This window comes from Peromyscus leucopus, chromosome 7 (genome assembly GCF_004664715.2).
Source record: "Peromyscus leucopus breed LL Stock chromosome 7, UCI_PerLeu_2.1, whole genome shotgun sequence".
NCBI lineage: Eukaryota > Metazoa > Chordata > Mammalia > Rodentia > Cricetidae > Peromyscus > Peromyscus leucopus.
Window position 1 is genome coordinate 72,032,374 of NC_051069.1, and position 26,505 is coordinate 72,058,878.

The window sequence follows — 26,505 nt, forward strand, 5'->3', positions numbered from 1 at the left end:
ACAATAAAATCCAGGAAACTTGCTGTCAACTGAGCAAAATCAATGACCTCTAAAGTTCAATGAGAGATCCTAACTCAAGAAATGAGGTGAAAACCAACAGAGTATGACATGTGACTATACTTCTGGCCTACATATGTGTATACATGGATTTGTACCTGCACAAACATACATTTACACAGGAATACTCCCCACCCCCACCACACACACAAATTCACTGTGCTTTTAAAATCAAAGAAAGATAGATCAAAGATAGTTACTTTCTATTTGTTTTAGGAAGTGTGGTGGTATTGTGTTCCCCAAAATATTGTGCACCCTAATAAACTTATCTGGGGTCAGAGACAGAACAGCCACTAGATACAAAGGCTAGAAAATGGTGGCACTCACACCTTTAATCCTAGCATTCCAGAAATCCCTCTTGATCTCTGTGAGTTCAAGGCCACATTGGAAACAGCCAGGTATGGTGACACAAGCCTTTAATCCCAAAAAGTGAGCCTTTAATCCCAGGGAGTGATGGCAAAAACAGAAAGATATATAAGGCATGAAGACCAGAAACTAGAAGCATTTGGCTGGTTAAGCTTTTAGGTTTTGAGCAGCACAGTTCAGCTGAGAGCCATTCGGATATGAGGACACAAAGGTTTCCAGTCTGAGGAAACAAGATCAGCTGAGAAGTTGGCCAGGTGAAGTTAGCTGTGACTTGTTCTGGTTCTCTGATCTTCCAGTTCACCCCAATACCTGCCTCAGGTTTGATTTTATTAATAAGACTCTTTAAGATTCATGCTACAAGGAAAAAAAGATTTAAAAGGGAACATCTAATTCACTATAGAAGCATGAGAATTATTGAGGTTACAATTAATAAGTAGAACAAGAAGTCGTATTACATTAGCAGAAAAAGACAACCTAAAAATCCTAATTTGAAGGCCAGATAGCATGTGGAAAATATTTCAACATGATTTGGTTCATTTCTACAGCACCACCTAGAGCAGAACAAGATAAATCACATAATTAACAGCTCCAACTTCAGCCAAAGATGATGATTACAGTATTAAGAGGACAATCCCATAATCAGTTTCATAGTAATAATTAAGAAAGGTAATGGAGAATAGAAGATAGAAATAATCTCTTGGACAACAGAACAACCATGAAAGCTTTTCTCCTTATTTTACTAATAATAATAAATAAAAGGACTGGTATACTTAGGAGTTAAATCCTCACATGTTGAGTTTTAGTGTTCAGTTGTTTTACTTAAAAAAAAAAAAAAAGCAGATTTAGTAAATACTTTAAGAGATGAACAATGTCTAAAACGCAGCAAAGCAGGTGAAATTTCAGGCAGGAAGAAATGATAATCCTAAGAATTATGCAAAAGGTTTCATGAGCCAAGTACATAAGGAATAAAATGAAAAGGAAAAGATAATGACTATTACTACTGGAAATGGTATTTCTTTCCCTTTTACTAGAAATCAATTTGATGCTACTTCAACTAGAAAATACTACAGTAGAACAATACTTTTAAATTTTAAGTATTAGCAAAAAGTTTACTTATTTTAATAAAAATTCTTTACAAATTTTAGTTTTTGGCCAGGCATGGTAGCACACACCCTTAATCCCAGCTCTTGGGAGGCAGAGGCCGGCAGATCAAGGCCAGCCTGGTCTACAGAGTGAGTTCCAGAACAGCATTCTACACAGAAAGTCCCTGTCCCTCCCAAAAAAAATTTATTTTTTGGGTTGGTGCTGAGGGTCAAACTTAAAACTACCTTTAAATGTCTACCCTTAAAATGCTATATAGTTTTTCTCTATGTCAAACATCCCAGTCATTTAACTTTGAGCTAACTAACATATTTACAGGGCTCATATGAACCAAGTGTAGACAAAAGGATGTTAACAGAGAAAAGAAGTGGTACTTACCATTGTGGAAACTGAGTCTCGAAAGGAAGAAAGGTAGGAAATAAGGGCTTGCAACGTTGCTGTGGAATATTATTTTAACTGGACAAAGATGTGTTACATTTGTTTATGCTGCAGAATATTACTTTAACTGTGCAATAGTGTGTTACATTTGCTCGTGCTGCATTTGCTTAATGACGTAAGGATGTGTGTTTAATTATGTAAAGATGTGTTTCATTTGTTTCTGCTTGCCTGCCTAAGGCACCTGACTGGTCTAATAAAAAAGTGAACAGCCAATAGCTAGCAGGAGAGGGATAGGCAGGGTTAGCAGGCAAAGAGAATAAATAAGAGAAATCTAGGCTTTTGAGAAGAACAAAAGAAAGAAGAGAACAAGGAGAAAGAGGGGGACACACCGAGGGCCAGAAACCAGGCAGCCGCTCGTCAGCCAGACACAGGAAGCAGTGAAAGTAATATATACAGAAAGAAAAAGTAAAAAGCCCTAAGGTAAAAGGTACACAAAAAGAAACAGGTTAGTTTTAGTTAAAAGAAATACCCAGAAACAAGCCTAAGCTAGGCCGATCATTCATAACTAATTCGTGTTATGATTTGGGAGCTGGTTGGTGACCCACAAGAAAAAGCCTGGTACAAACAACTCTTCAGCTTTCTGCAGGCCCACACTGAATGTCAAAATGATGTTAGCTATTTTTGTTCTTTTGGAGGGCTCGCCACCCAGCTCCCTTACCCCCTCAAAATACACACACACACACACACACACACACACACACACACACACACACACAAGGCTTATTCTGGCTGGCCTTAGCTTGACTGTTTCTTGCCAGCTTTCCTTAAATTATTACATCTTTGGCCCTAAGCTTTACGTTTTCTTAGTTCTATATATCTTACTTTCACTCTTATTCCGTGGCTGGCATTGTGGTTGAGTAGCTGGCCCCTAGCATCCTCCTCTCCTTGTTCTCTTGCTCCTCCCAGATTTCTCCTATTTATTCTCTCTGCCTGCCAGCCCTGCTTATCCTTTTTCCTGCCTTGCTATTGGCCATTCAGCTCTTTATTAGAAGATCAAGTGTTTTAGACAAGCTAAGTAACACAGCTTCACAGGGTTAACAAATGCAACATAAACAAAAGCAACACATCTTTGTATCATTAAACAAATATTCCACAGCATAAACAAATATAACACATCTTAAAATAATATTCTATAACAAACAATGGTATTAACAAATAAAGGTATAGATTAGGAAATTATGGAACATATAGTAAAGGTTCTAAACATAAGGGGGGAAATTTAAGTAATTTCTCTAGAAGTCTAAAAACTGAAAAATAAATAGACAAAGAATGTTCACAGGACGTGAATATATTCCAAGTTGAGGAACAGTGAGTACAATGGCCTGGTGCCTTAAAACACCATTAAAAAAGTGGAGACAGGAGATGGCTCAGAGAGTTAAAGGATTTGCTGCCAAGCCAAATACCCACAGTTCAAACCCCAGGACCCACATGGTAGAGAAAAATCAATTCCCACAAGTCGTTCTGTCTTCCATATGAACATGTAGTATGTGCATGCATACAATACACACAAACAAATACAATAAAAAAAATTTTAAGAAGTCAGTTACAGAGCTGGACAAGGTAGTAGAGGCTTGTACTTCCAACTCTGCAACCCTCAGCCTGAAATGCACAGGGAGGGCCTATCTCAATAAAAAGGAACAAAGAAAAAAGAAAAAGCACCAAACACAGTTTAAGTCTTGTATGATTAGCACACAAAATACAAAAGAACAAGTGTCAAGGGAAAAAATTAAGGAGAGAAGATGTGGCAGATGCATTTTAACTAAATTCCAGTGAAAATGAGTTTAAAGTCTTTAGGGAGAAATGCACAGAATAATGTAAGATTTGCTTTAAGATAATTTATTGTGACTTTCTCTCTTGGCAGCAATGAAAATGAAACTGGAAAGGATGCAACTAAAAGCAAAAGCTGATTTAGTGAAACAAATCCATTATTCAAACTACAAAATTTGGGGTTAAGGATGTAGCTTAGTTGGTAGAGTTCTTGTGCATCCACAAAGCACTAAGCTCTATCCCTAGCAGGAGATAAACCAGGTGTGGTAAGGTACACACCTATAATCTCAACTCTCAAGAGATAAAGGGAGGAGAATTGCAAGTTCATCCTCAGTTATAAGTCTAACACATGAAGATTCCTATAATTTTCTTAAGGAACCGAGTATCTAATTTCAAATTCAAGTACTTATCTGATAATATGTAAACTTGAAAGAATATACCACGCTTCATTATTTCTACAGTTCTCATACTAAGGCATACTTCCAACAATTATTATACTCAAATAATAAATGGACATAGCGGGTATGTTAATGCATAAATAATTTCACAGAAGTAAAAGAGTTCCTACTATATAGTAGATATATATATATGCAAAAGCTACAAACCATAGCCAACAGAGAACACACTGAAATTGTTACCACGTCTACAATTTGGTTTCTTCGTTAATAAAAGGGGTCTTTTACAGAGACCTGCTATGAAGTGCAAATGATACCACTGGTTCTGCAAACTCAACACTATTTTACACTAACAATTACTTATATTGGCTGCCCCTAAGCAATCAAAGCATTATGTGTTATAAAAGTAAATTATTTTATGGAAGACTATTTTACTACATTGAGTCTTACTGGAGGACCTGAATAAAGCACTAATATCTATATAAAATCTACTCAAATCCTAATCAAAGGATTCTTGAAGAAATTGAAAAATTCAAAGGCCTAATGAAAAGATGATAATCTGTTTCATTTACAAAGATGAAAACCCAACATTAAACTCAATAATCACTATGGGAAAATACATAGTGAGAAGTGAAAGGAGAAATGGTGAGTACATCCTAATTAGTAGTTGAGTTGCTTGTCAAGATACATCGTGGGATAAGGGAATCTTTTATCTTACCTATAACTTAAAAGTAAACTTTATCAATTATTTACTAAAGAAATGAAAACGTAACTTTTTAAAATTTATCTTATGTATATGACTACTCTGTCTGAATGTATGACTTTATGCCAGAAGAGGGCGTCAGATTCCACTACAGACGGTTGTGAGCCACCATGTGGTTGTTGAGAAGTGAACTCAGGACCTCTGGAAGAGCAGCTGGTGCTCTTACCCACCTAGCTATCTCTCCAGTCCCTGAAAACACAACTTTAAAAGCACTGAACTCCCTACGGAAATTGCTATTTTTCAAAAATTCACCCCTTTGTTTTGTCAACCGTAACTTGAAATAGAAATTGAAACAAAAGAACTTTGGTATAATGCAAACACATCTTACAAATCTTTTAAGAGCTATCATATTTTATAAAAGAAAAAAAAATGAAGGGAAAAAATGACCTTGGAGGGGCAATACACTTTTCTCTTTACAGAAGACAGAAAAGAAAAAAAAAATTTAAAGTTAACATTGTGCCAAATGGAAATGAGAAATAAATTTAAAGATAAATTAAGAAGCAAATGGCAATATAAAAAGAAAATAGCTAAGTTTGAAATGACTAACCACAAACTGTAAAAAAAAACTGTTATGGTAAAACTATGATGAAGAAAGCACAAGAAAATGAATTGTGAAAGGAAAACAGCTACTAAGAGAGCAGGTTGGAATGAATGTGCTTAGGTGATGAGCACTATGTGATAAGTATAGAGATAAACTATGAACTGAACGGAAGAAAGGAATAACAATGAATAGGTAAAAATTGATCAATAGGAAAAACTGTACAGCATAATTTACATAAGATTAATATTAAAATGGTATTAAATCTTACCAATAAAAGATAAATAAAATATAACCAATTATGATTACATATCATGCAAATATCAGGATAGTTTTGAAAAACAGGTAGGAGGAAATGACTCAGAATGCATCACAGAAAGAAAAAATTGTAAACAAAAAAGAGGAAAACAGACTAAATAAAAAAAAATCCTTCATTTATTAACTGAAGTTCTAGGAAGGAAAAATAATGAAGCAGACCTTATTTTAAAATAAGAAGAATTTTTCAGCTTCACCAAAAGACATTAGGCAGAAGAGTGCACATGAGAAAAGAAGCTAAGATTAACATGAGATCTCTAAAAGCCAGGAGCTGACATAATGGTAAATGAAACAAATATCTCTAAAACGTCATAATTTACCTTCATGTATTTCTTTGGGAAGAGCAAAGGTAAAGTCACAAAAAAATTAAGATTATAGTGTTAGACAATGTACTGGAAGGGAGAAAGGTAGAAGACAAGGTCAAGAAGTCTAGTCTTTAGGATGGTCTATTAATTCACAAGACAATGTCTAGTAGTAATGGAGGTGATAGGCTGTAAAGCAAGGCAAACTTATTTGCAAATTTGTTCTCCTTGAAACTTTAGACAAAAAATATGCAATGCTTAACCAAACTAGTTGCTTACTAACATTATAGCTAACTGGAATTCTGATACTAATTAACTAAACAATATAATTTTTAATAAGGAAGTTTTAGGAAAAATAAAACATTGAGATGACCAATCTTCATAAGAAGCAATGCCTATAATTTACAATTGTACATCATGTTCATTATTAAAACAATTTAAATATAAGAAAATCTCAGAGGTTTTTCATCTTTGAATGTTGATATACATAATATATGCATAATATAAAGATCTCTGACATCACAGTAACCAAAAACTATTTTCAATAGGTTTTTACCTAGAGGATATCACAACGTAGTAAACTCAACTCACCAATGCTAGGCGGGCTACCATAGTTAACTGGAGACTCTGGTGGCCTTCCACAATGTAGTGCAGCCAGAGCAGATCCTTTCCATACCACATGCTTGCAGCCTATCAAAACATACATTTCATGAATACAAAAATAAAATATAAAAACTAAGAAAAAGAAAGTCTAAATTGTAAAGGAAAATGTTCATACTTTTATTTGTACGTAGCAAGGACTGTCTCCCAGCTCCTAATAAAGTTTGTACTCCAGGAACACTCTGAGGAATTTCTTGCTCAAGAAGAGGTCCTAGTCGATGACAGATTTGCAGCAAGTGATCAGGTGCAAGATGTCTATAATACTTCACCTATTATGTTAAAAACAGACATAGACATCTATTATGTCCCAGACAACAGTTTCAAAAGTTACAATCTGTTTAGGCTAGTCAACACTGTCTTCACTCCAGAATGTTCACATTTTGTTAAACCACTTAACTCACAGAACCAAGCTGCCTATCAGTTAGTATACCAAGGAAGAAAAAGTTGCTATAAATTAATGTAAACTAAACGTTAAGTTCTATAAATTAACATGCTGGCCAATGCCAATATTAAATAATGATAAACATACAGTTTCAGGACAGGGGATACCACTCAGTTGGCAGAGCTTGCCTAGAATGCATAAGGCTTTGGGTTTTTATCTCTAACACTATATACCTATAACACTATAGATGTGGTGGTCCACACCTATAACCCTAGCAGTGTGGAGGGCCAGATGCTCCATGCTCCACTGTGTAAAGTCGAGGCCAGCCTGCGATGGAAACTCAGAATATCCTCCCACCTCCATAAAAAAAAATGTGTATACACACACACACACACACACACACACACACACACACACACACACACACAGCATTTGCAATTTTAAAACCTTAAAGCAGCAAAAAAAAAACCATAAAATCTGTGTTAAGAAACTGCTATTATGTCTCTAGAATAATTAAAAATTAAAGACAATTAGTATTTTTAGATTCTCATTATAAAAAGTTTAAGGATATTTAATATACCATCTATGCTAACTTTTGGGTTTTTTGTTTGTTTGTTTAGAGACAGGCTTTCTCAACTATGTAGACCATGTTGGCCTCAAACTAAGAGACTGACTACCTCTGTCTCCCAAGTGCTGGGATTAAAGGTACTACCATGCCCTGCCATGCTTATTTTTAATTTACCAGAGACCTTTAAAAGGGGTGGGGAGGGAGGCAAAATTCTAATTGTTATATCAAACAAGTTTCAACAGTAAAATAAGCTATCTACTATAAAAAGATGAACCACATTAAGAATTCCACACCACTGATTAACTTATATCAGCATTTGAAAGCATAATGTTCATTCTTTTTATTATTTCATCTTTTAATAAATATTCTCAAAATCCAAAATGAATTAAATTAGAACAAGTATATACTATCTTCCACTTTACATTTACCTCCCCAAATTATGAAATATGTTCTATTGTAGAAACTAACCATTCAAGTAAGGTGCTCTTCAAACATATGCTAAGAACCAGGATGACTCTCCAGGTAAAAATCATAATTAAGAATAAAACCTTTTCCCTGCCATTTTCTGTCTGCAGTAGTGGTTTCCAGAGGCCACATACACAGCTTATGACTTCACGACAGAGTCAACAAAGACTAATGATCTAAGTAAGGCAGCTATTAAAGATTCACAAAAAGGTAAATAAAAAGCCATTTCCCTTACAAATTTGTTTTGAAAAGTTCTAACATAGATGCTACCTGTGATAACATGAAATTGGATTACTATACTGGTGTCTGATAGGTTTCTAGTATATGAAAAAGTAATGGCAACCACCAGTACAGTACAACACACATTAACAAAGAAATGCAGTAATTTGTAGTGTTGAAAAGGGACTTGAGCCCAAGTCTCCAAGTATTTTATCCATTAGGCAATCTTAATATGAATTTCCTAAAATACCGAGGGCTATGTGAATAGATAAATCCTTTTATTATATCTCATATTATCTGTTATATTCTTTTTATTTTCCCCTTCTCAGTGCTGGGGATAGATGGCCTTGAGCATGCAAGACAAGCATTCTACCACCGAGATACACCTTTAGGTTTAATTATACTCTGAAGACTAGCATACATATTTTTTAAAGTTGACTAATAAACATCCTTCTAACATGAAGCCAGTAATAGAAATTTTACTCCAGAAGACATTCCTGTTGTGAAGATAACTTGGAGTCATACTATCACACTGATAATTAAAAACAGAGGTCTAGAATAAATATATTTAAATGGCTAAAAAGGCTTGGCAGAATGAATATCTTTAGAAAAAGAGGGACTTAATAAAATATGCATTACAAATGATGTACAATATACTCTCCTGGCCAGTGTCAGTAAAGCCTCTCAGACTCCAGAAGAATGTTTTTAATTTTGCTCAACACTTAATTTCCCTAATTTGTTTAGCTACAGCATTACTTTCTCCCTAGTATCTGTCAGACTAGAACATACTTTAAGAAACACTAATGATGCCCAGTGGTGGTGGTGGTGGTGGCGCACTCAGGAGGCAGAGGCAGGTGGATCTCTCTGAGTTTGAGCCAACCTAGTCTTCAAAGCGAGTTCCAGGACAGCTAGGGCAGTTATACAGAGAAACCCTCTCTCAAAAAACCAAAAAAGAAAGAAACACTAATGAGTAGTAAATTAGTAAATTATCTTTAGCAATTATAACAAAATAAAAGATTTTTTAAATTTTATTTATACTTTTCTTTCATAAGCCCCAGAAAATTCTAGATTCTGAGTACAACGTGACTATAGTTAGCAAAGTTAGCTGAGTAACTCAAAAGATTTTGAATGTTCTTACCACACAAAGATATAATAAATGTATCAGGTGATGGATATTCTAAACACTGACTGATAACCATACAATGAACATATACTTGACCTCATAAAGAACTGTGTGTCAACTAAAAATATAATTAAGCTTGAGAAGATGGCTCAGCAGGTTAAGAGTGCTTGGTGAGCAAGCATGAGGAGCAGAGTTCAAATCCCTTAAGGCCACAGGAAAATCCAGGAGTGACCATACATGCCTAGAACCCCAGCACTGAGGACACGTGACAGGAGAACTGCTGGGGCTTACTCATGGTTAGTCTAGTGACAGGATCAGTAGAAGACCCTGTCACAAAGGCTCCATGGACTAATACAGATGGAGCAGAACACCTGCTAACTAACACATGCACACGCACACACGCACCTTAAGTTATAATAAAGGCCTGGAGTAATTATAAGGTGCCTTTTGGATCCAAACTTAAAGCAATTATTGCTTTAAAAGATTTTTTAAATTTACATGTGTGCGTGTGCGTGTCTGTGTCTATGTGCCCCCAGTGCCTGCAGAGGCAAGAAAGCATTTGGGATCCGGAGTTACAGGGGGTTATGAGATGCCTGAGACAGGTGCTGGAATCTCAACTTAGGTCCTTAGCAAGAGCTACAAATTCTCTTAAACACTGAGCCATCCCATCTCTCTGGCCCAAATATAAGTATTTTAATGTGACCTCTGAAACTGCTCGAAATTCCTTTTCAGTTTTTTATTTTAGCAAGGAGAAGTTTATAATGGTCTTGTTTTAGAATCTGTAGGCTGAATACCTTTTCAAGTAGTAAGACTGGTAACCTTTTCTACAGATCTCTACCTGTTAGTAAAATATTATGAATCCACTTTGACTAAAGCTTTCTTTGATAATGTAGAATATTCCAACTTTTCAAACTCAACTTTCACTTTCAAGTTAGAAGAGACATTCAGTTCTTAAATGCAATGCTTTCTCCAGTTTCTGAGATATTAAATATAGAAACTGACTTGTCTACTGGAAATCTTTTTCTTTACCCACCCACTTCCAAACCTCCTTTTCCTCATGTCTGTCTATGCTTCACTGCCTTCTGTGAGCTGTTGTTATACACTACCTTAGTCCCTTTTTGCACATCCCTTTTTACGTTTCAAGTTTTCCCTGGTCACCCATAACATTTCAAAGTATATATATTAATTCTTAATAAATCTTTATACTTTAAACCTCAGTAAGAATCTAATGGTAACTATAATCCACATCAGAAATCCATTCTATGCCTCTCTAGCAGGGATTTCAGAAGACATCATACTATATTGAATCACTGACCAACTAATTTGTCTGTGTCCCATGTAAGACACAGGATTAGACTGGTTTACCTGTCTACTAGGTACCTAACAACTTGAGGGGGTTAATAAATGATTATTTAGATAAATGAACATGTTAACAAAGACTTGCTGACTTCATCATTACCCAATACTGAAAACATTTTATTAGCACCTACTCCAGCACATAAAAATAGAGAAAACAAAATGTTTGACTTTATGCATTCTAGTGCTTTATTCTAGTAGTTTCAAACATTTTTCAAAGCCAAAGAAAATTCCCCAAATAAAATTCTAAATGAAACAGGAAAGTACAGATACTGTATTAAAGTATTCTAATGTAAGTAGCTCCAAGCAATACATATCTCCATTTGCCACTATTTCTCTTTAGTAGTCTGTAAGGAATTATCACCAAAAGGGGGTGGAAGGTGAAAACAGACTAACAATGTTCTCTTTCCCATAATAAGCTCTTCTGAGTCCTTTTCCATACCCCCTTTGTCATCTCTTTATGGGGGGAACTTTGCTTTCTCTCCATCAAATCCCTAAAGCTACAACTGAACCTACTCCACTTCTTAGCAGAATTGCTCCCCTTAATATATAAGATCTAAATCCTCTACCTAGGCTATGAATCCTCCAAACCATAAGCTAGTCCTCCTTATATTTAATGTTCTTCTCAAGTACCTCCTTCCTATTCATACCTACATTTATTTAAATATCCTCAAGTTTCTTCTTAGCAAAACTCCCAAATCCTGCCTGACTTGTTCTCCACCCCTTCAGTTTAATCATCCAGACGTGTTTCTAGTCTTTGCCTCCTCAGAAACATGTTTTGTTGTTGTTTTGATAGCTCATTTTCAGTCTCATTTCTTCCCTCACTCTCCTGCCTCAGTCAACAACAGCTTTCACTCGAATGAATTAAAACAAAAAAACATTAAGAAATGCTCAAGTGGCCGGGCGGTGGTGGTGCACACTTTTAATCCCAGCACTAGGGAGGCAGAGGCAGGCAGATCTCTGAATTCGAGGCCAGCCTGGTCTACAGAGCTACACAGAGAAATCCTGAGTCAAAAAAAAAAAAAAAAAAAGCTCAGGTATATATATCACTTTTTGAGATACTATTTTAGAAACATAGGGCAAGTAGGGCATTGTTAAGAGTTTAGAGACATTAAGACAGAGTGAAAGTGTTATAACTGTTGGCTATGGTCTTGGATACATTAAACCACATGTGATGTCCTTAGAACTGCACCTGGTCTAAGAGTCAACTGTTACTTTAATTATGCTTCAAGTTACACATTACATATTGACTCATATATTGGTGAATAAATACAATTCAAATAATAAAAACAATAATGACATAGAATGTAATATGCCCACATACATGTACACAAATAAGCAAGTGTGGGGAAAAACTGGGATATAAGTACGATCACACTGTATCAAAGTCATTATCACCATGATTTCACAAAATGTTCACAGTGGACCTATGTTTACATAGGCTTCCACTATTTTTTCTTACTTGTGAACCTACAAATACTTTAATATAAAATTCTACTAAAAAGTAATGTTGACAGTAGATTTCTAAGTTTATTTTTAAAATAAATACAGAAATACCAGAAAAACAAAAGCCTCATTGGGGTTCACCTTAACTTCTGATTTTTTGGGGGGGGGGGATTTCGAGACAGGGTTTCTCTGTGTACCTTTGGAGCCTGCCCTGGATCTCCCTCTGTAGACCAGGCTGGCCTCAAATTCATAGAGATCTGCCTCCCATGTGCTGGGATTAAAGGCGTGTGTCACCACTGCCGCCCAGTGATCTTTTTTTTTTTAAATCTGTATCTTCATATTTTTACCACCATCTAGCCTTGATTTTCAAGCTATTCCCTGACTTTCCTCTATCTGTGGATCCATTCCTTCTTACAAGTTCATTCTCTTCTACCTAGCCACAAAGTGGTAAAGCCCTTGAGGTCCTAGTTGTCAGAACCCAAATCCACACATGATTTCCTCACGCTACATTCTCTCTTTGGACAATTCTTAGCTAATTCCCAAATTTACATCTTTTCTTAGCCTTGGCCATTCAACTTCCTCAGGACACCTGGAATCCTAGGAGTCTCTTTAAGAACTCATTTGGAAAACTGCAACCATGGACCTTCATGTCAACACTCCACACAAAATGCTGCAAAACAGGGACTATCAATACCAATTAGGTACGCAACCTTAAAAGCCAGAAGCACTTTACCATGGCAATCAATATTTACTGACCCTTTCCCAAAAGAATGATCCATAGGTCTATAGCAATGTTTCTCACATCAGGGTCAAAAAACTTCTCTGAAAAACAACACAGCTCTTATTTCTTTTTCCACTTTGATCAAAATCACATGTGTATCACTTCTTTCTCAGATCACATATAAGAAATATTTCTGGAATTATTAACTACAATTTGAATGGTATAGAGATTTACAATACGCCCCCATGTCCGGCAGACATAAACACTTCCGCCTAGCCATTTCTGGGTCAAAACATCTCTCGTGACCAGGACCCTGTGGCTTTGCATGGTTGTGTAAAGTGTGCAGCACAATCATGTGATCTACACACATGCGTGGAGTAACCACATGAGCCTGTGTACGCAGGAGTGGCCCAGCCGGCGCTGTATTCCCGGCTCCTCTCCTTATACACAAGTCTTTTCCACAGGCCTGAGCACATCTGTCTCTCTCTCTCTCTTATCTTAATAAAACTCTTGTTAGTGGATTCTGTCGTGTTTCGTGATATTTCCTCGCAGGGTAAGAACACCGCCTATTGCTGGAGAGCTTCTCTCCAGGTTCCATTAAGCCCCGCAGTCCCACAATCCATATATAAAATAATCACTCAGACATTTATATTACTTATAAACTGTATGGCCGTGGCAGGCTTCTTGTTAACTGTTCTTATATCTTAAATTAACCCATTTCTATAAATCTATACCTAGCCACATGGCTGGTGGCTTACCGGCCGGCATCTTTACATGCTGCTTGTCCTGGCGGTGGCTGCAGTGTCTCTCCCCCCTCTTCCTGTTTGCTCTGATTGGTCAATAAATAAAACACTGATTGGCCAGTGGCCAGGCAGGAAGTAGGTGGGACAAGGATAGAGAAAAGTTCTGGGAAGCAGAAGGCTGAGGCAGGGAGACACTGCCAGCTGCCGCCATGACCAGCAGCATGTAAAGACACCAGTAAGCCACAAGCCACGTGGCAAGGTATAGATTTATAGAAATGGACTAATTTAAGCTATAAAAACAGTTGCCGGGCGGTGGTGGCGCACGCGTTTAATCCCAGCACTCGGGAGGCAGAGGCAGGCGGATCTCTGTGAGTTTGAGGCCAGCCTGGTCTACCAAGTGAGTTCCAGGAAAGGCGCAAAGCTACACAAAGAAACCCTGTCTCGAAAAACCAAACAAACAAACAAAAAATATTAAAAACAGTTAACAAGAAGCCTGCCACGGCCATACAGTTTGTATGCAATATAAGTCTCTGTGTTTACTTGGTTGGATCTGAGCAGCTGTGGGACTAGCGGGTGACAAAGATTTGTCCTGACTGTGGACAAGAGGAAAACTCTAGCTACAACCGCCAAATAACTAACAATAATCATTTGAGAATGTGAATTGCAGCATATTAGGAAAAAAAGAAAAAAAAAAAACTAAGCCGGATGGTTGGTTTATCTGCATCTTTGGGTAAACCAAGCTGTTTCTGGGTAGCATGCTATACTGGTCAGTTTTTTGTCAACTGGACACAAGCTAATGTTATGCAAAAAGACGGGCCTCAGTAGAGAAAATGCCTCCATTACACTATATACATACAGTCTCTCTCTCTCTCTCTCTCTCTCTCTCTCTATATATATATATATATATATATATATATATATATATATATGTCTATAAACAAGTCTGTGGAACATTTCTTGATTGATGATCATTTTCTTGATTGTTGACTGATATGGGAAGTCTCAAGAGCTCACTGTGGGTGGTGCGCCCCTGGGCAGGTATCTGTGTTGTAAAAGAAAGCACACTGAGCAAGCCAAGGAGATTAAACCAGTATACTCCTCCCTGCTTGTTTCTGTTCCTGCCTCCAGATTCCTGCCTTCCTTAAGTTTTTGCTTTTACTTCTCTCAGTGAAGGACTGTAACCTGAAGTTGTTAAGATAAAATAACCCTTTCCTCCCCCAAGATGCTTTGGGTCATGGTGTTTATCACAACAATAGAAAAGCAAACTAAGATACAAGCTATTCAATATAAGCACCTATCCCTTCTAGACAGAAAGTTTGGCAACTATCAGAAGGTAATGTTAAAGGGTAGTCGGGTGCTGGAGAGATGGCTCAGCGATTAAGAGTACTGGCTGCTCTTCTAGAGGTCCTGAGCTCCAATTCTCGGGAACCACATGGTGGCTCACAGCCATCTACAGTGGGATCTGATGCCTTCTTCTAGCATGCAGGTATATATGCAGAGCATTCATTCATTGAAAAAAAAAAAAAAGGTATAATCAGTAAGATGTTCCTATGAGGAAACTGAAAGCCACTGATTTCCACTAGACATACTGTGATTAAGAACCTCTCTTACTCAGCCAGGCAGTGGTAGGGCACACCTTTAATCCCAGCACTTGGGAGACAGAGGCAGGCAGATCTGAGATCAGCCTGGTCTACAGAGCAAGATCCAAGACAGCCAGGGCTACACAGAGAAACCCTGTCTTAACAAACCAAAAGAACTTCTTACTCAACTTTTAAAGAAAAGGTAAGCAGCTCAGAAAACATTTCAAGTCAAAGCAGCCAGGCATTCTACTGGCAATACAAATGGAGAAAGCACTAAGTCCAAGTGTCCTCATCATCACATAGAAGGCATCACTAACTTATTATTTAAACCATCTGATATCCTTAGCACTGCACATAAACAGTCAACTATTACTTCAATTATACTCCAAACACAAATTACATGGTGACCCACATACTGGGAAGAAAACTTGTCTAATCCAGGAAATTGTTTAGGGTATCTTTATTTGTTAAACGTTCATACAAGTGTATACTGCACATTGAGCATTTTCTCTGCAGGGCTCCTACCTGCATCCTCATCCCTCTCCACTCCCCTTAGTCCTTTTATCCCCTTGTCAGTTTCACTTCTAGTTTCATGACGTATACACGACTGATATAGCAATACAAAATCCAGCAAATTCCCACTGTGAGGTTAGCTCCACAGACTCATTCCAATTACTTGGTTTGCTTATGTTGACCTAAAAATGTCCTTCCTTTAGCAAATCAGTATTTCTGAAAATGAAGTTCAGCGTTGATGTTTTAATTAAAATACACACTTCATATTCATTCCTTCCATGTGACTAGACCAATAAACTTTGTCAGATCAAAAGGGTTGGTTATTTCTGCTCTCTATATTTTGCATTATAAAAGGCCAGTTGAATGGAATACAACTCTCATTTTTCCAATTATTCTAGAATATTAAAAAATTTCAAGAAACATATTCACTGTTTATAAGCATAATCATAAAAACTCCAAAACTTTAAAACTAAGTTTCAAAACTTCCAAATTTATAAGCTATTATGGTTTTTTAAGTATGTGTTAAATTTATCTATAGTCTTTAAAGCTAGTATGTATTTTCTAGTAACTTTTTACTAGCTTCTCCTCAGAAAAACATGTTGGTGCCAACTATTTTTCAAAATTTAATCTTTTAAAGATTAAAGATTTGCAAACAAATGCAAGGAAACTACCTATGTTATAGGTAAAGAAAAGGTAAATTTGTTCAAGGATTTATCTTCAGAAAATAGGACACAAATTAATCAAGTCCAGGTCTCCAGATTCCAACACTGTTTATAGTACTGTTTCCTTCTCAAAACTTTAGTTTTCCCCAATAATTACACAAGTTTGAGCATTAAAATTTAACAGACTCTATAAACCAAATTTTCTAAGTTAGGTTAACTAACTTGAGAATTCTTAAATTTTCATCATTTCTTTATAAGATGCTTAACAACAGTTAACACAAACACTTTTTGCCAAACATCAAAACTAACTTGGAAAGTCTACTTACAAAGTACTTGGAAACAAACACAACATGAATGCCTGTCTTCAAGAATCAGTCAACCATAAGAATACATTTAGTTAATTCAGATGATGTTATCAATTAAAGAAAATGGCAATACAAATTTTTCAACCTTATTCACTTAAAATCTGATTGTTTTGCTTAAAAACAAAACAAAACAAAAACAACAACAAAAAAAAACCCTCTTCAGATTCCTCCCTACAGCAAAGTAGGGTGCTCTATTCATAGAGTAACACACTGAGTTTTTAAAATCAAGTATTTGCTATGTACAATAAATTCTCTCTCAAACCTATTAGAGTGTAATTCAAAACTCAAATTTATGAATCTGATGAAGATACTTTCTAGTAAAAAGATAGAGGAGAAAGTCCTTAAATTGCTTATTCTTAAAAGTGTCAATGTAAATAATGCTAACAGAAAAACCAGTTTCATTTTTAGCTATGTTTTAGTTTCCAGTACTCAAAATAACTATCCCTTAACATCTAGAGATAGAGTGACGTTTCAGACATGTGTTTCACCAAGGTGCCTACAAACTTAGTGTTTCTGCACTCCACAAGTAAACTGGAGTCAACTGACTCAGCTTACAGTAGTTATTTCTTGCCTTGTTACACTATAACCCTTCCTAAGTTCTATACAAGCTCTCCACCCATAACAGAAACTCAGGACAGTCATGCCATGACAACTGTGGCAGAATCCACGCACTCTTTGGTACTGCCTGTTACATGCTACCATCATCTGTAATGCCATGGATAACTTAGATGACAAATCTCATTACAGTTTCATTTTTAACTAATCAGAAGATATACCAAACTACGCTGCTGCTTAGATTTCCTCAATATCAAAACTTCTCATCCAACCATCCGTGAAAACTCAAAGACTGCACATGCATGTGTACTGAGTAACTGAAGGTAGACTTAGACAAGCAGCGACTGCCTCGTATGCATAACCAAGTTCTCAAAGTTACATAAATGACTGTTCTGTATCATTGTTTCTGACTTGCAATATCTTATATTCTCAAATTCCATAAATAAAAATTAAATTTTCCCCATATCATAGAGTACTTATACCTCTGTATAATCTGCATGCTCAATACCTTATTAATTGCAAACATTAACTTTCACTTTCACATATTAATTCTTCAAAATGGATTCTCAAAATTTTTTTTCAAAGAAATTTATTAACTTTCATGAATTGTTTATGTCACCAAAATATCCTCTCAAACAAAATATGAAACTAAAAACATGGTAATTTAAGTTTTTTAAATTTGATAGCCCTTATCACTTTTAGATATAATTACAAAAGTAAATTAAAATTCCTAATTAGATAAGTTTTTTATGTCCAATGTACTTATATAATGCCTGATCTTCCTGAAGTCAATACAAAATAAACTAGGAAATTATTTTATTATCTGCTAAATAATCTGCTAACTCAAGGCCAAGTAAGTTAATATTAACATATTGTTCTGAGAATCCTAAAATACACATAAGAAAACTACTCGAAAGAATGAATTCACCCATTAGGTTAGGTACTGCTCAAAATAAACTGCCCATGTGTTAAAAGCTCTCCAGGAACAGGCAGACAGTCACAAAACTTGGGACAGAGAAAAATGCCTACAGGAAAAGAATTTCCAGAGGTAATCAACAAAGACAAAAACTTGCAGACAATCTTAACAAAGAACCTCTAAATGAAGTAAAAACTTGACAGTATTTATTTAAGCTAAAACTAACCGAAGAATAATGCAAATTTTAAATTATTAAATTGCTTGGAACACATCTTTAAACAGACTAAGAACAACACGTGACAATTCTCACAAACTGCCCTGGCTTTAAATTCCACAAACTTGTGAATAAAAGGAGCCAATGTTAACACTCAGTCTCTCTTTACCTACTCCAAAGTACCGTACAATCTTCCCTAAAAGAAAAAACTTCATGACATCTTTAATCACTTCAGGATTTTACTTTCCTCTTCATTTTTTATTGTTTTTCCTTCTCTCAGCACTGGGGATCAAACCCAGAAAGGACCTCACTCAGACTGCGCAAGTGCTTGACCACATAGAGAGCTGTAACTCCAGCCTCAGTTCAAGGTAACTCAACCATCCAAACATTTAATGTTTGCTATCTCACAGAAAATCATTGCAAAATTAACAGCAAAATGTCTAGAGACCCATCCACAATATCTAAGAAATTATTTATTTTACATTCACTGGCCTTTTTTCTATTTCTTAGGGTTATTTCATCTTCAAGTCTAAAAAGTGTATTAGTACTTTCTAAAGTTTCAAAGTAGCTTTTTTTAGAAAGTATTGCTAGGCTGAGAAAGTTGAGTACTTGTATCTCAAACAGAAATGCTTTCCTTATGGAAAACTTTACACCGCCACAGTTCTACAGCCTTTTCTACTGTCACTATGGTTGCCAAGAGCAAATCCAAACCGACACCAATTACCACTCCAGCCTTTTAAGGTGGATTTCTCATCATCAGACCATTTTAGATATTAGCAAATAAATGGATGCCTTTGATACTCCTGTCTCAGTCATATAAACCACCACCATGCAGTTAGGAAAGGAACAATTCCACTACCCTTTCATACCACATCACTTTGCAATGTGAGTATTAAGAATCTAATGTGGATTTATTTCATTTAAAAATGTATAGGACTGGGGGATAAAGTCAGCTAAGTGCTTGGGTTTGGTCCCCAAAACCCATGTTAAAAAATATCAGGCATCCACACATGTAATTAATTCTAGCTCTGGAAAGACAAACAGGTAGATACATCCCTGGTATATGCTGGACAGTCAAACTCACCTAACTAGGAGAGTTGTAGGTCAGTGAAACTATCTGGAAAGAAAAAAAAAGAAAGAAAAAGAAAGTGGGTAGTGCCTGAGGACCACCATCTCAAGTTGTCCTGATCTCCACAATCGCACATGCATAAAAACCCACAAGTACACATATAAATTTTATAAATGAATCCAATGTTTAAAAATGATACTAAGTACCAACAGAATTGCACATATAAAAAAAGATGAAGTTTCAGTCCTTTAGCACATACTGTTTCCTTTTTACCTAACACATTTTATCCCTAATTATAACTGTAAGTCATTTTAAACATCCAGTTTTGTGAACTACCAAGCTAAGCTTATTATTTGAAACTCTTAAAAGGGGACATTAAAATTCATTATGTACATGTATGAAAACTGTCAAAGAATTTAAAATTAAAGGAGAAAATCCCCACAGAAGCCTTGCTTGTCATGTTACATATATATATATACCTCCTCATATGTTCTCTTTCAAACTGGAAAAAGAGTTATACAAGTCTTCAAAGCATCTTAATCCTATTTTAAGGACATCTCATATGTTATCACTTTCCTTAAGTGCACCTCTAAGTTTAATTCCATGACTCAATTTAATCAGCATACTCTAAATACGTGTATACCTAAAATATACACATACTTGAGTAAATTCTATTCATGGCCCCTGTATTCATCTCTCAATTTGAAGCTACTAATAGCTTACTTAAACCAAAGTGAAAAACACAAATCATACAGCAATGACGAGGTATTCTACAATTTGGCTACTATCTCAAAAACCTTCATCTTTACAAGAAATGTATTATAATAACTCGGTTGTCAACTTGACACACCTGGGAAGAGGAACTGCCTCAATCAAAGAGGCCTGTGGCCATGTACTGATGAGAATCTAGCTCATTGTGGATGGTACCCAGCCTAAGCTGTATAAGAAAAGTAGCTAAGCAAGCCAGGGAATAAATCAATAAGCAGCATCTTCCATGGCCTCTGCTTCAGTTCCTGCCTCCAGGTTTTTGACATGAGTTCCTCCAACTTCCCTCAGGGATGGATTTTGATCTGGGAGTTTTAGGATGAAATAACCCTTCCCTCCCCAAGTTGCTTTTCATGGAGATTTTTATGCCAGCAACATAAACCAAAGTAGGAAGACCACCAAAGAATGGTACTATGAGAAGCACTTATTCAACTTCCAAATTGGCATGATTTCTACAGGCTTAGTTTTCCAGTTTGGAAAACTAAACTCCAAAAATGAAGGCTAAGAACTTAAAAACAATGCACTGTTATTTCTAACTCAAAATCATACTTCCAGATAATTTTCAATCCATGCTTTTACATATGGTTACAAATAACCAAGACAAGAGAAATTAAGAGTTTGCCCATATTACCTGCAAGCTATCACCAGGGTTTAAAACAACAAACCACATCTCCTGACTTATAATTCTTTCACTTTGACAAAAATATATCTAGTAAGATGCAATCAGTTTAAGGAAAGAAAAGTATGATTTTTTTTTTTAAAGCAAAATTATATCATTTTAACAAATTAGCAAAACATCAACTCTAGTGAAAAAAAGAACTTGTAAGAAATAATGCAATCAGAGTATCCCAAGTCTGGTGAAAATGCTTTAATAATCTGCTTTAATATCTAATAAAATAGCAGTCAGGACTAAGTAAGGAGACAAGTGGGAAACAGAACTAGACACTCAACAAATTCAAATACATGAATTAAGAAATGAGCCAGGTGGCTCATGCCTATAACCCCAACACTTGGGAAGCTGAGGCAGAGGACAGAGGCCATCCGACTACTGTATAAGGTTGCAGCTAATTCAAAACCACCTTGGGATAAGTGAAATCCCACAGAAAAAAAAATTGAAAACACTGTCCAAAAAATAGACCTCTTATTCTATAGAAATGTGGCTGGACTGAAGATGTAGCCAGCTCAGTTTTTGAAGGGCCATGCACAGAGCTCCTTGGTTCATTTCCTAGTACTGTATAAACCACTCGGTAATTCCAGCCTTCTGGGAGTGGAAGCAGAAATTCAAGGTCAACTTCAGCTACGTGGACAGTTCAAGGCAAGCCTATCTTTAAAATAAATAAATAAATACTTTTTTGGATTAATACTTGGCTTCATGTAAAAGAATTCTGAAGAATACTTGAAAAATGTCCTTTACCTTAAAAAAAAATTTACAGGTTAACAAATATAAACTCTGAATAAACTTAAATCAGTCCTCAAAACAATTTTAACGTCCTATCATATTCCATTCACTTTTAAAAGAATATTTTAAGTGTTTGCCCAGATAATAATCCATCACATTCTTAGTAGCAAAGACAAAATTTTCAGTTTGTGAGAATCCCCCTTTTCAATCATTTATATACAATCATTTATATATACTATATCAGTTTTACTTTTCTTAACTTATAAAACTTTCAAAACAGAACTAAACACTCCATTTTCCTCTGGACCAAAACTGAATCACTGCAATTCTATTCATAGACTATCAGTGCTGATCAATACTTATTTTTAAACTCATTAAGTACAAATGAACATCTTCTTCCTAAAGACTTTCTAGAAAATTCCAATTTCACATTAATTTTTCCACTTAAAATACTGTTCAGTTTCTTGGTTAATACACCAACAAACTATTTCCAGGTAGAAGTAGAAACTACTGAAACTACATTTTTACACACCAAATAATTTTAAAGCAATTTTTGTTAATTCAATTTGATGTATAAAAAGTAAAACTTTAAGCCATGAGATTAAATTAAGGCAACAGAATATACAAGAGATTTTGCATTTGTTTACCAAAACACAAAATTTTCAGATCTACTAATGTGCTCAGAAACCTGGCAATCAAAATGTTTTTAAAGCTAACTAAAATTGCAATTAAAGTGAGATAAAGATAAATCACACTCTCACACACCTCAGCATATAACTCGATGGATACGAAAGCACTTCCAAGGGTGCCTTGCATCCAGCAGGCAGTAAGCGCAGAGTAAATAAAAGAGCAATAATTAACCCCAAGTTCCAGGAGGAATTTTCACCTGTCTTAAGAGTAAAGCCATCGTTGACTAGAGTTAAATAAAAACTCTTCAAGCAAGAAGAAGCACCTTCGTGGGAAAGGCATGCCTCTTGGTAAGCAGCACACTAACAAAGGCAATTTAAGAAATTTGAAAACCATGAATAGTTCATCTTACTAGTATCTGAACCGATGAGAACCCCCTCTAAAATTAAATTAGGTCTAAATCTAAACCTGCAGTAGTGTTTTCACTAGACAAACCAAATTATATTCCCACACAGATTAGACATTGTCATTATTTGGTCAAACACCATTAAGTGCTTTGATCAAAAAAACACAGTATTACTTAAAGTCTCCTAGTTAAAAAGACAGCAGTTTTTATTGACTTGAACTTTGTGGGATTTTTAGAAAGGAAAACTGAGTTTGGTAAAAACACACTGTATCTTTGTGACAGTATTTTTAGAGTTGATTTTTCTTAAACAGCAAGGAAGATATGGAAATTAAGATTTTTACCAAAAATTGTAAACCTAAAAACTTAAAACATCGAAAGCAGTAAACCGTGGCGTTTACTTCCAATCCCAATCATTTTGGGATTGGCCCAAGTATTGACTGAACTACCCTAAATCGCTACCTGAAAACTAACTTTAGGCATGAAAATGAAAAACAGTCTCCATTAGATTTAAGCCTAAACAGCAGCGTAGTCATCAATAGTTTACGTTAAAACATAAGACATACACACAAAAGCTATGCGAATTCTATTCAAAACCAAAGCAATCAGAATCGTGTCATGCCATCGCCTCACAGAAGACATTCTGAACTACCAAAACTGCCCAATCACTACAGCCCTGTCAACACGAGGAATTACATCTACCTCAAGCAGTCACAAACGTGTCCAAAAACAGTTTTTTCAAAGTACTGTCTAAATTTCAACTGTTAAATGGGCCCTGCCGTAACTGACTATTCAATACATTCATACAAACAACTTCTATCAGGGTAGGCAAACTACAGCTCTTTTAATAAAGTCAACTAGCAGTGAGACTTTACCTTTCCATTCACAATACTCAAGTGATAGCTCCATTTTGGGGAAGCTATTTTTTTAAATTATTGCCTTGAAAGACCCACAAACTACAAAAAAAAAAAAAAAAAAAAAAAAAAAAAAAAAAAAACACATGATTTTTCAAGCCATTAAGCAAAACATCTCAATGTAAACAAAAAATTAAGAGCCAAGGTCCAGACCACGGTAACTATGCAGCTAAAAAGCAAAGCTCTACGTTAATGATTTTTAATAAAAGGGGATATACCCTAAGAATCAGCAAAATTAGAAAACGCCTGTTAAAACTTCTCGGTTTCTACTTCAGCAGATATGTCTCTATAAATGCACAATGTGCCTCTGGGTAGCTACCATCAAAGATCTATCTGAACGCCTCCAACCAAAAAAAAAAAAGCTTTAAAAAAAAATCTAGGTCTGAATCTACAGGAAAAAAAAAGGAAAAGGAGAGAGAGGGGGGAAAAGGGAAAAAGAAAAAAATCTTGCCAAGGTTCGTCCGTTGGCTGAAAGGCCTTCTTGTGAAATGCTAATGCCACTTCGGAGCAGTTAGTCACCAGCTATTGTGTGGGTCTGGAGAAAGCTGAGCCGGCCGCGCGTGCAGAGCAAGCGAGGAGCTGGCGAGCGCGCTCTCCAGGCTTGCGCCGCTCCCGCCGCCGCGGCGCGCGCGCGCCCGCGCCCGCCCGCCCGCCCGCACGGACGCGCGCGCCGGCCCCTCCTCCTCCGGCCTTGCACTGCACAACACTCATGACGTATCTTTATTTCTAGCACATTAACAAAATATCACAAATAAATTGTCCGCGGCCCCTGCGGCCCCGGGGCGCCCGCACCCCCCAGCCACCGCCCCCCGCCGCCCCCGCTCCTGCCTCCCAACCCTCCCCCGTGGCCTTTGCAGCTTTCCCGTTCCGAGGCCAAGTTTTTGTCTCTGTTAAAAAAAAAAAAAAAAAAAAAATTGCGGGAAATTCAATTTTTATTCGACTCGGGGAAAAGTTTCTTTGCTGTGCGCTGTGAATGTCTCACCAGATTCTGGTAGGTCCTGGGGTGCTCCTTCCCAGTCCAGTCGGTGCGCCGGGGCAGCAGCTGCGGGGACAGGACGCCCGGTGAGCGCGGCCCCCGGCCCGGCCCGCGCCGCTCCCCGCCCCAGCCCGCCCCGCGCCCCGCGGGGACCCCCGCGCCCCGCGCCCCGCCGGATGCCCGGGCTCGCGCCGCCGGCCCGAGGAGGCCGTGCGGCGGCGGGACGCGCCGACCCCGCCGCGCCCTTACCTCCTTCTCGGCCACTTCGCGGATCAGCACCTGCAACAACAAAGCGGGGCAAACGCTGAGCCCCGCGCCCCGGGCCGCGGCCCCGCCGCCGCCGCCGCCGCCCGCCCGCCCGCCCTCCCCCAACGCCCGCGGGCGGCCACCGCGAGCGCCCGCCCGGCCCCGCGCCGCGCGCCGCCTACCTGAGCCGCCTGCTGACAGGGTCCATCTTCCAGGAACCGGGCGATGAGGAAGTAGAGCTCTGCGCGGGAGAGAGGGACGGGGAGACACGGGCTGAGCGGCCGCGGGGGGCGGGGGCCCGCGGGCGAGTCCGCCCGGCGCGGCGGCCCCGCAGCGCCCGACTTACCCGATCGCAGCTCCGAGAGGCCTTTCCTCTCACGAGACATGTTTGCGGGTCACTTCGGGGCCGCCGGCGGGACACCCCGCCGCCGAGGGGAAGCGGGGACGGTGCCGCCGCCTGCCCTGTAGCTGTCAGTGTGTGCTCACGAGCCGAGCCTCGGCTCCACCATTCAAGCAACGGCGGCGGAGGCGGAGGAGGAGGAGGAGGAAACAACAACTCTCAGGCAGCGGCCCCGGCTGCGGCCGCCTCCGCCGGGATCCCTCCGCCGCAGAAAGGAGTCCGCGCCTTCGCGGCCCGCACTCGCCGCCCCCGCCCCCCGCGGGAAAAGGAGTGCCTCGGCCTAGGCCTGCGCTGTCCCCCCCCCCCCGCCCCCCTCCGCGCGGCCCCGGGCCGCGACTTATTTATTTATTTTTCCAGCCCGAGAAGATGCCGGAGCCGAAACGGCGGGCTGGCGGGCTGGCTGGCTGGCAGGCGCTTTCTCTGAAGGAGGCCGCCCGCGGGAGGGAGAAAGGGAAGGAGGGAAAGGAGGGGGGCCCCGGCACGGCTGCGCGGAGGGATCTGACGCACACGGAGCCGCAGCACAGGCTCTATTCAGCGGCGCTGGCTGGGCTGAGATGGAAGTTAGTTTCTATGTAGCAGAAATAGGAAACAAATGAAGCAAAACTGCCCAAAGAGGGGAAATGCCGGGAGGATGGGGCTCACTCTCACGCACGCACAGAGACACTCAGGGAGCACTCTCACGCTGGGCCAAGTCGGGATCGCGCCGCCCTGCCCGACTTGAACGCTAGTGTTTGCTTTCTGTCTTGCCATGTGCATGAGTATAAATGCTGCGGATTGGCATCTGTGTAAGTCTTGTCCTGCGATATTTCTGCAGCCTGTGCAAGTGTTGTGTAATTTATTGGAGTGCCGTGGATTGCCATAGAGGTTCGGGCTGCTTTTTTTTGTGAGGCACTTGGCGTTTTGCAAACCCGTTATTTCCCGAAGCCACCTCTGCATATTTCTTTTATTACTACCATTGCCTGAAGCGTTCGATTTAAAAAAAAAAAAAAATGTTTTTTTGTTTTGTTAAACGGATAGGAGGAACTCCAGATTTTGTACTTCAGATCATCTTTTCCCCCTTATTACAAAAAGGCTAGTGATGGCTAATTAGGGATTTGGGAGAGAAGAACCGTAAAGCTTTTTAAAGTGTTTACAAGAAGGGCTATTATAAACCTGAGGGGAAGGAAAGGACGCTAG

The 26,505-nt window shown here is 38.3% G+C and overlaps 1 protein-coding gene across 1 annotated transcript in view; it reads right to left on the minus strand.

Annotated features, from left to right (window-relative positions):
* LOC114680653 (pleckstrin homology domain interacting protein) overlaps window positions 1-25,552 on the minus strand; it is a 127,011-nt gene extending 101,459 nt beyond the window's left edge. Inside the window, exons 1-6 of the mRNA XM_037208233.1 lie at window positions 25,276-25,552; window positions 25,112-25,170; window positions 24,933-24,962; window positions 24,690-24,749; window positions 6,821-6,971; window positions 6,634-6,732 (exon numbers count right to left, since the gene is read on the minus strand). Of these exons, the coding sequence (XP_037064128.1) occupies window positions 6,634-6,732; window positions 6,821-6,971; window positions 24,690-24,749; window positions 24,933-24,962; window positions 25,112-25,170; window positions 25,276-25,315 (439 nt within the window). The 5' untranslated portion in view covers window positions 25,316-25,552. The remainder of the gene's footprint in view (window positions 1-6,633; window positions 6,733-6,820; window positions 6,972-24,689; window positions 24,750-24,932; window positions 24,963-25,111; window positions 25,171-25,275) is intronic.
* Between the last annotated feature and the right edge of the window lie 953 nt (window positions 25,553-26,505).